Source organism: Corella eumyota, chromosome 4, assembly GCF_963082875.1.
Source record: "Corella eumyota chromosome 4, kaCorEumy4.1, whole genome shotgun sequence".
Classification (NCBI taxonomy): Eukaryota; Metazoa; Chordata; class Ascidiacea; order Phlebobranchia; family Corellidae; genus Corella; species Corella eumyota.
In genome coordinates, this window is record NC_137493.1 from 7,825,943 (window position 1) to 7,835,465 (window position 9,523).

The 9,523-nt window shown below is 29.8% G+C and overlaps 1 protein-coding gene across 1 annotated transcript; it reads right to left on the reverse strand.

Annotated features, from left to right (window-relative positions):
• Positions 1-114: 114 nt before the first annotated feature.
• On the reverse strand, positions 115-9,503 carry LOC145750385 (uncharacterized). Its single transcript, XM_082566411.1, has 19 exons — positions 9,298-9,503; positions 8,851-8,966; positions 8,414-8,453; positions 8,257-8,326; positions 8,133-8,177; positions 7,935-8,014; positions 7,564-7,711; positions 7,328-7,448; positions 6,955-7,089; positions 6,055-6,773; positions 5,783-5,877; positions 5,366-5,492; positions 5,061-5,210; positions 4,662-4,823; positions 3,918-4,049; positions 3,561-3,705; positions 3,053-3,200; positions 2,608-2,845; positions 115-706 (listed from the first exon to the last, which is right to left on the reverse strand). The coding sequence occupies exons 2-18, from the start codon at positions 8,955-8,957 to the stop codon at positions 2,630-2,632; spliced, it is 2,640 nt and encodes an 879-aa protein (XP_082422537.1). The 5' UTR covers positions 8,958-8,966; positions 9,298-9,503; the 3' UTR covers positions 115-706; positions 2,608-2,629.
• Between the last annotated feature and the right edge of the window lie 20 nt (positions 9,504-9,523).

The window sequence follows — 9,523 nt, forward strand, 5'->3', positions numbered from 1 at the left end:
CCTTTATAAATGTACTGTTGTTGAGTAATTATTGCAATTTAGGTGATAAAATTATATTAAATTGTATATTTTATTAGTTAAAACAATTTAAATAGACACATAAATAAAAACAGTGGAAACAACATTTTCTTTTTATTAAAAAATTTCAAATTCTTAAAAATTTAAAACTCGACATTAATGTTGTGTCACAGTTTGCAATTAAAAAAAACGCATTTTGATTGAAAGCTGCTAAAAGCCGTTGTTATGCAACGCTCTTTGGACTTTGCCATTGTTGTCAAATTAGTCTATTGCAACGAGCAAATAAAAGATAAGCATGCGCTTAATTGCATGTTATAATCGGAAAAGTCATCAAGCGTTATCGACCTGAAGTAGAAACAACCCCACGCCGTAACAGGCAACCGACACAATCTTGTTTGTTTGACTGACTTTTCAGTCATCTTGATCCACTTAGGTAATAAAATCGAAGCCGGTGTGTTTGCTTTTATTGTTTGCGTACACAGAGTCGGGACCCGCTCGTACCAGTTTTACTCAAGTCCGCCGTGCAAGCCAAGCCTCATAAAAAGGCCAGCGAAGCAAATTCGAAGTCCACACAACGTTTTTTTCTGCTGGTGTCGGGCGTTGGCCAATTAGTTTTTGCTTGTAATGTAAGAATGACAAAGCTCGCTATCTTTTGTTAGGAGTTAGCAAGTTTGAAAAACAAAAGTTGCTGAAAAATATATCAAGGTTAGTTGAATTTCAAATAATAGCGTTAGATTTGTAAAATTAATTAAGTAAATAAAATAAACCTATATTAGACAAAACACCATTATTAAAAAAACTAATATTTTACTGATTCATTTGTAGGTTAAGATACATTTCGAATCTACAAAAAAGACAGAACAGAGACACAACAAAAATGAAAGCTTAAAAGGTAATATCTAAATTGCGATTTATTTTTTTAAATTAAAAGAAAAATGATGGCACCACCAGACACTCAGAAACACGATTTACTGTGACGTCGTAATTGTGTATCTGAGTGTTTCTCTGTGACACCATTACTATCAGCAGATCATACCAAAAAATAATGAATTGCTATTTTAATTTACTCTGTTTAAAAATATTGACTTTCTGGTTAATAAAGGATGTTCAAGATAAGACTGTGGTATTTTTTCGTATTTTAAATGACATAATTTGACCGCGTGTTGATTTAAACGTGAAGCAACCTGCATGCAAACATATTAAAGCATCTTGGGCAGGTCATAACATGTTTATAGGCAAGACCAAAAAACAAAAATATTATTTTGATATCAAAAATATCAAATTGCTTTTCTACTATTAAAATAAGCCCTCTATGTTCGTTAAATATCAATCCGAAAAAAGCCAAATTATTTGTAATATTTTTTATTGAACAGGGTGTGGTTTTTTGATTATGATTATTGGTCTCCTGGAAAACGAAAACCAACTTTTGAAAAGGCGGGAACCACGTGTTTTTTTAAATGCTGTAAGTATAATTATGTCTATTCTTAATTTAAACTCACTAGTAAGTCAACAATGACAATAGTTTTATTGTGTTTTAGGTCAATGACATTTAAACCTATTTATGTAAATTTTTAAGAGAGTTTTATTGTAATCAATCCTAATAAACTAAAAATAAAGCAAAGTTGTCGGAAATTTACCCTATTCAAATTGAAATCTATTTTAGGTGATCGAAAATGATGACACCACATGTTTTGAAATGTGTGTAAAGTCGACCACGTAAAACAACTATGCAACCTAATAACTGTACATATCTGATGTAAAAACTGTACATATCATTACTTTAGTATTATCCAATTATTTTATGTAAATTAAAATGTTGTATTATTATTTTGTGCAACTTAATTTTGTTTGTGATAGAAACCAATACACATTAAGTCGTGTAATAATACTCCTGAATCCAACTCCACTTACAGTTACAGTTGAGATTGTGTTATAGATTAGAGGTCATGGCTTTGTAATTACTTGAATTTTGTGCACCCACAATGCGAGAAAAACACACAAAAAGAGGCAAGCGGGGATGTCTCCCACTCCAGGCAAATTGACTCAAGATAGCTTGGGTAAATGCTACATGCTTGCTCTATGGCTTTTTTATCGCACTTTGCACTGTGCGACCGTAACTCTAAAAATGCGCAATCAAAGAACGCAAACAATACCGTTCGTAAATCTACATTGCGCAACGATCGCTATAAGGATTTATAAACTTATTAGCGCACTGGTTAATGGTTAACAATTTAAGATTGCACGTAGACACGCACAGTATAACTCAACAACGTTTTCTGTTTGTCGTCCCTAAGCTTGTGTTTAGTTAACGTGTTTGTAACAAATCTGATTTATAGTACATCAGGGGGCCGTGTATTGTTGCATAACCCCTTGCACATATTTATCTGAACTAACTATGACCTGATTGCAGCATAACAATACGTGGCACGGCAAATTTCTTACACATAATAGTAAACCAAACAATTTGTAATTTGCTAAAATCTCTAAAAAAATTAACTGAAACAGGAATATTTTTGTATATTAATCAACATTACAAATAAGCTACTTTCCGATTTTTACAATTTATCACGGAAAAAATTGTTTTCTTACTTTTTAAAATAAAATTGCTAAGTCATCCAAACGTTTCCGCCTCGTCAGCGTCGTACACGCACGTGTCCACGACGTCATCTTCTTCACTTGTGTGACGCCGGGATTGCTTTTGCTCTTTAAGAGAAGACGACCAGTTTATGAGATCGTCTCCGTAATATGCGGTAATTGTTTTGATTTTGTTATTTAAAAGATTTTGTTCGACTTCTACGCATTTACCAGGCCCGGCAAGTCGGGACAACTAAAAGGTAATCATGTTGCTGGTTATCATAAAAGTTAAAGCTTATTTAACAGTATATAACAACAAATCAACATATATATCGCAGCGTTCTCAAGCCAACTCATAAATAGGAGATGCATTAAGTCTTTTCAAATCGAGAATAAACCAATATTAAAAAACATATATTTTAAAAAGTATTGGAACATCAAAAATTAACAAGTTACTTACTTCATTTACATCTGCATTTCTGGGTAAGAAAAGTGCGACATTCTGGGTGATGTTACGAGCCAGTTCGAAGGCCTTTTCACCAAAATCCCCCAAATCTTTCATGTTGAAAACTTCTTTATAAATATACTCTGGTCCTCCCCATGGCGGGCTACATGAAAGTAAAAACAAATTAAGAAGAAAATAAATAAAAATGTTTAATGGTTTTTATTTTTTGTATTTATTTATTCTAAATGTGAGATAACATTTGTTGCTTCAACTCAGTCTTAAGTTGACTTTGAAATTTCAGAAAATTATTATTAGTGATTGGCTGACAATTAACTTGTCAGTTGTTTTATGTTAGGCAGGAGTCCGTACTGATCATCATGCCCTGCTTCAGAACAGAAGCCAAGTGGTCTAACTACTACCCTATGCAGCCAGTTTCATCACATATTGTTAAGAATTAAAATTAAGCAAGGTTAGGTATTAAAAGTGAATTAAATTTGTCTTTTCTTTAAAAAATTATACATACCTTAAAAATACAACATCAGCTTTCAGAGTAGGAGCAATTTCGAAAAAATTAGCACAAATAAAATCAATTCTGTCTTCTAATCCATAAATCTTTGCATTATGTTTGGCATGTTCCAGTTTAATGGGGTCAATATCGATGGATATTACTAAAAAAAAAATTAAAAATTAGGAAGGTTATAATATAACATAATTATATTTTCTTGAAATTTAAATTGGAAATTAAGCTAAGAGTTTAGGAAATGTATAAAACGTTAATTAATAATATTTACATTATAATATTTTGTACTTCAATTAGTTGTTTATATTAAACAAACTTTTAACATTCTCAATATTTTATTTGCTAAACTCATTTTTTTACCTTTTTCACATCTCTGTGCAAATTGAATAGTATTTCCACCTACTCCACAAAAAGCATCAACTATGACATCACACTGACATCTATAAGATATATGTTCGGCTATTTTCTCTGGTGTAACTGAGTACCACGATTCTGAAATATTTTTTAAAGTTAAAAATATAACATAAATTAAATCAATCAAATATTACACATAACTATTCCCTGTTAATTATTGAGTTTCATTAACAAATTCTCATTTCAGTTAATGATAATCTTAGTTCCATAATAATATCAGTCTTTTTATGCTATATAAACCAATTTTCTGAGTTACAATGACTTAAGTAACTTATAAGTAAGGCTAAAAAGAAGGATGTGGACACATTATATGTATAAACATAAGTAACAAAATAGGCTAATACAGCATGTTGACCGGCAGCGTGCTTTAGTGGTAAGAACTCTTGCTACACCACCATGAGGTCGTGGGTTCAATCCCTACTGCTCTCATGCTGTAACGCCCCTGAGTAAGGCGATATAAACAATACAAACTCCTGCTGAGCCAGCACTTTATCAGCAGCATAATTACCAGGCAATTATAGTCTCTATAATATCCCAAACTGCCACAGGCAACTCGAGACTGGGTCGGGGTAACAATTGTTACTCTTTGTTTAGGTCGCGCATTCGACCTTTCCACATCGAGGATAAAGATAAAAAAAATGTTATGTAACCTGAACTGCAGCAGCCAATATAATTATAAAACTATGTAACCTAAATCCAAGCGAATGCCTTGATCAAATTTGGAGAATAATTTATATCTTTGTGCCCAATATTTTTTCATGTGGGGGGCCTCTGCTAATTCTTTGGGAATTTCCTGAACTTGCCTTTTCTTACGTTTCTTTTTTGATTTTGTTTTTTTAATGTGGGTTTCATCTAAAAGAAAATAAAAAATTAATAATATGACATATAGAGAATAATGCTGTAACCAAATTTAATATATATCATAGATGTTGTTAAAACAGGAGCATTATGTCACTAACTGTAAAAGTACTAAAAAAATATATGTGAAATTCAAGTAGTTTTCCCTTTTACACTTTAGCTGTACCAACTAAATATACAAAATTAATATTTTTTGTCTCATTTCGAGAAATTATTGTTAAAAAATTTTACCGCAAATTGTTGTATTTTTGTCACCATCAGAACCATCATCCACTACATTTTTTTCATCAAGTAGTTCTTGTTGTTTAATAGAGTTATTTATTTGATCTTCTGCTTTCACCAGTTTATTTAAATTAAGTTTTTTTGATTCTATTTCCTTGTCTAAATATCAAATTGATTAAAGAGATTTTATTTGAAAAAAGGTAGTCAAACTTTTGCCTAAAAATTTAACCCTTCTACAAATTTTACATGTTATAATTAAATATGTTATTGAGTTTTTTTACAACAAAAACTTATACAACCCATAATCAACCTACCTTTAAATATTTTACTGGTGACTGATTTGAAATCTGGATTATTTAAAAATGATTTTGCTTTCTGTAAAACAGTTGCTTTGGTTTGGAGTTTCTCTTTTTCGTCAAGAGTGAAATTGCTGTAAAATTCCTAAATTTTTGAGAATAAGAATATTAGACTTAGGTTTCATTCCTATTCTTCTATGCTGAAGTTCCTTTAAGTAAGGCGCAATAGATGAAAAGTATGGCGAAACTCTGCTTTTGCCGAGCAAAACTTCAGTTAACAGGTTAAATACCTGAGAATTCAAACCCATAGCATTCCAACTCCCAAAGTCAATTTGAGAACAAGTCAAAGAAATAAAATGTTACTTTTTGTTTAGACCAGAGAGTCGGCCGTTAATATAATTGTTAATAAATATAAACCAAAGACAAAAAAACTACCAAATTATTTTCATGAACAGCATCCACATTCATCTTTTTTCTTAGTTTCTTTTGGATGTAAGTCACTTTACTACTTTTTATCTTTCTTTTGCGCTCTGACAACAGACAAAGGTGTTTTTTTTTTAAAAGATAATATCTAAAGACAATAATAACAGTATAGAATAATTTATAATTAGCTAAGGTCTTATTTTATATGTTACTTTTAAATTACTGGTATGATATGTTACAAGATTTTTTGTTGGGCAGAGTGTTTTGTTATGCTAACCACTTACTTTTAAAAGAGTCAAGTTGATATCCCAACAGTTCACAAACATCTGGAAAACTATGATAAATCGGAGCTTGAGTTGTTTTTTTATTAGGTTTTAAAAGATTTGTTGCTTCATATTCTTCTTTTTTACTCCCACTACAAAAATCTGAATCACTAGTTATATGTTCATCAGAAAATTTGTTAATTTTAACATTTGGCATATTTTGGTTTGAGTTATTTTTGTTTGTGCAAAATGCACTTGAAGTTTGTGTTGTACTTTGTTTAATTATTGTTGGGCTTTCTTCTGTATCTAGTTCATGACTTGATTTTAATTTAACATTATTTTTAGGTTTATTGCCATTTGGATCATCATCGTTATTACAATTATTTATGTAAGAGTTATTTGAAAAACTTTTTTGAGATGTTTCTGATTGAGAATTCTCTGTGGTTAAAAATTGTGAGGTAGTTGCGGAAGAAGAGGTATTTTGATCTCCACCATCACTAGGAGCAGAAGAACCAGTAACTTTTTGATCTTCTGCAATTTTATTTAATTCAAGGTTTTTATTTTTGTCATTTAATTCGCGTATGTCGTTTGCATCAACATTTTCTTTATTGTAATCATTCTCAGAATCCTTAAGATTAAAGTTGTTAAAATCCAAACATATCTCAGAGTCATCTTGATGACAAATATTCTCAACATTAAACCAAGATTCTCCACTGCTTGTAAAACACCATTCCATAAACCTATTTAAATATTGGATAAAGAATAATTTTCAAAAAACAAAGTTAACTAAAAAGTTTATAAAAAAAATAAATCAAAATTATAAGGCCAATTTTTTTACCAATCTTTTGGTGTTGCTCATGAATAATAAGGCCTAAAAATGGAGTTTTTATCGCGTTTTAACTACAACCAAAAGCGCCTTACCAATCATAGTAATAAATATAGGTAATAGCACAGTGATAATCCCATCTATTTTTCCACTTTATTTTCTTTTTCATGTCAGGAGGAGGCTGAGATATTTCTTCACAGATGTCTACATAATTATCTAATTGGTGATCTCTGTTTAAATATATGTTTTAAAATAACAGATATAAGTTAAAAAGAAAATTTAATAAAGGATAATGGGCCTTGACATTTAATTTTAAATAAACACAAAAACAATTTAGAAAAAAATTAAATAACTAACAAAGTTTACAAATTAAATGAAAAAGTGTATAAATAAAATATTTCAGGCAAATAATATATATAATACATTTTATTAAAAAATAAAAATAGGGCCTATTTGTAGCAAACTTACATCATGTCCATATACAAGCAGAATGATATTCGATCCAAATTGTTCCACTCATTTAAAGTTATTTCTTTTCCACATTCACTCCAATATTTTAACCAATCAGGTTCAAAGAAATCCAAATTTTCTAACAAACAAATAACCTTATTTAAATTTTTTTCAACATACATACAATTATTGATATGAAATACTACTAAAAGAAACATCAATATTATTTAGTTAAGTTTTAATAAAAAAAATACCTTCAAATGTATAAGATTCCATGTTATTTTCTTGATTGTGGTTATACAGTTCTGTTTTAAGGTGATTATCAATTACTTCAGCTTTGTCAGTTGTTTCTTGGTCTTCATTATTTTCCTGGAGCTCTTTTAAATTGGTAGACTTTGTTTCCTTAAATATATACATAAAAATTATCATAGCCTATATAAACGTTTTAATATAATTTAATATGATAATATAATGGTTTCAATAAATAAATGAGTTACACTTGTTGAAATAAATTAAAAATTATCAAAATGTTTTATATATATAATCATGAATTCTGACTTTTTGATATAGATACACTATTAGTAATAGATAAAAACATTTAAACAGTCCTAAAAATAGAATTTACCTTAACAATATTTTTAGTGTGCCTCCATGAAACTGGTAACCCCAGTGATTGCATTAACTTTTCATCACATTCAAACTCTCCTTTTAAAATATTAAAACAATGTATCACAATACATTACTACATATAACTTAAAAAAATATCTTCAATATGTATATGCCTAAAAATTATAAAATTGGTTACAACACAAAAACAAAATACCTTCGAATTTTTGCCATGGTTTATTCATCTGTACATTTTCATTTTCTGTTTAATAAAATAAAGTAAATAAAAGCTGAAAAATTAAAACATTTTGAATTTGTAGAATTTAAGTACAATAAAATACCTGTTTCATCAATTAGATAAGTTTTTAATTCAAACAAATCTTGGAAATCTTCTGAACAATCACTTTCATCCTTAGAAAATCAAAAAAAAAGTCACAAAAAATCAAATATATAATTATAAAGAAATTTTTTTATGTTTAGTATTTTAAACAAACTTACATTTTCTGCATAATATTGTTCTTTTTTATTTTTTTGGTCTCTACCAAATAAAGTATATAAAGTTAGGTTTAGTGTTAAATTACAAAACGGTCCTACTAATTACCAGACAGGACCACACAGGGCCGTACAAGCAGACAGGCCACACAGGATAAAAAAAATAAAATGTGAAAATCACGTAGACTGTTTTTTATGTTAGGGCAACTAGGAGGATTTCCTAGCAACGGGGTGGGGGCAGAAGATAATAAAAAAGGTTTAATTGTCGATATTTGGTGTTTATTAAATGACAGTAAAATCAGTTGTCAGTTTTCACGTCCTGTGCAGTCCTGTGTGGTATATATTCCCCCCTGTGTAGAAATTAGTAGAACCCTTTACAAAATAAAACCTCAAAATGATTAAATTCATAAAAAGTATAAAATGTTTTCAAAAAACGCACGAACCTCATATACGACCTCGTTAAAAGACAACCAAAACTATTTTCCTTCATATTATTTTCAAACTCATAAACCAGTTGACCTACTGCGAGTTTGGTCCAGTGGTAACACATTTTCTAAATCTGAAAACAACTATTATAACAAAATCAAAAATTGGGTAGAAATTATAACATCACCCTGAAATGTCGAACAATAGTAACTGTTGCGTCCTAATAATGAGCAGTGGTATTATACCCCCAACCCCCCCCCCACCTCCTTCCCCATTACCAACAAAACAATCCTTATATCCCCCTATCCCCCTTCCACCCCCTTAAATTTACCCCATTTCTTATACTCTTGTTGTTGTTGTTGTTGTTAAAAATTAAAAATTCTACCAAAAACATTTTTTGTGGTTAATGACAAAATACCAACTAATGGAGCTCAGTATTAAACTAAAGTTATACCGATACTTACGTATAAAAACGACTTTTTAACTTGTTCAACAGTTAAATCTAGCTATTAAGGGTCTTAAAGCTTTCAGTTTTGCTTATACATCTTTTATCCATCAAAACACGCTATTTTTTTTTACGCAAATTCCATAGTAAAATTTCATCGATTTTTATTGTTACGTAACATTTTCTTGTTTACAAACCAGTTACCATTGTGACGCAACAGTTACTATTGTTCGACATTTCAGAGT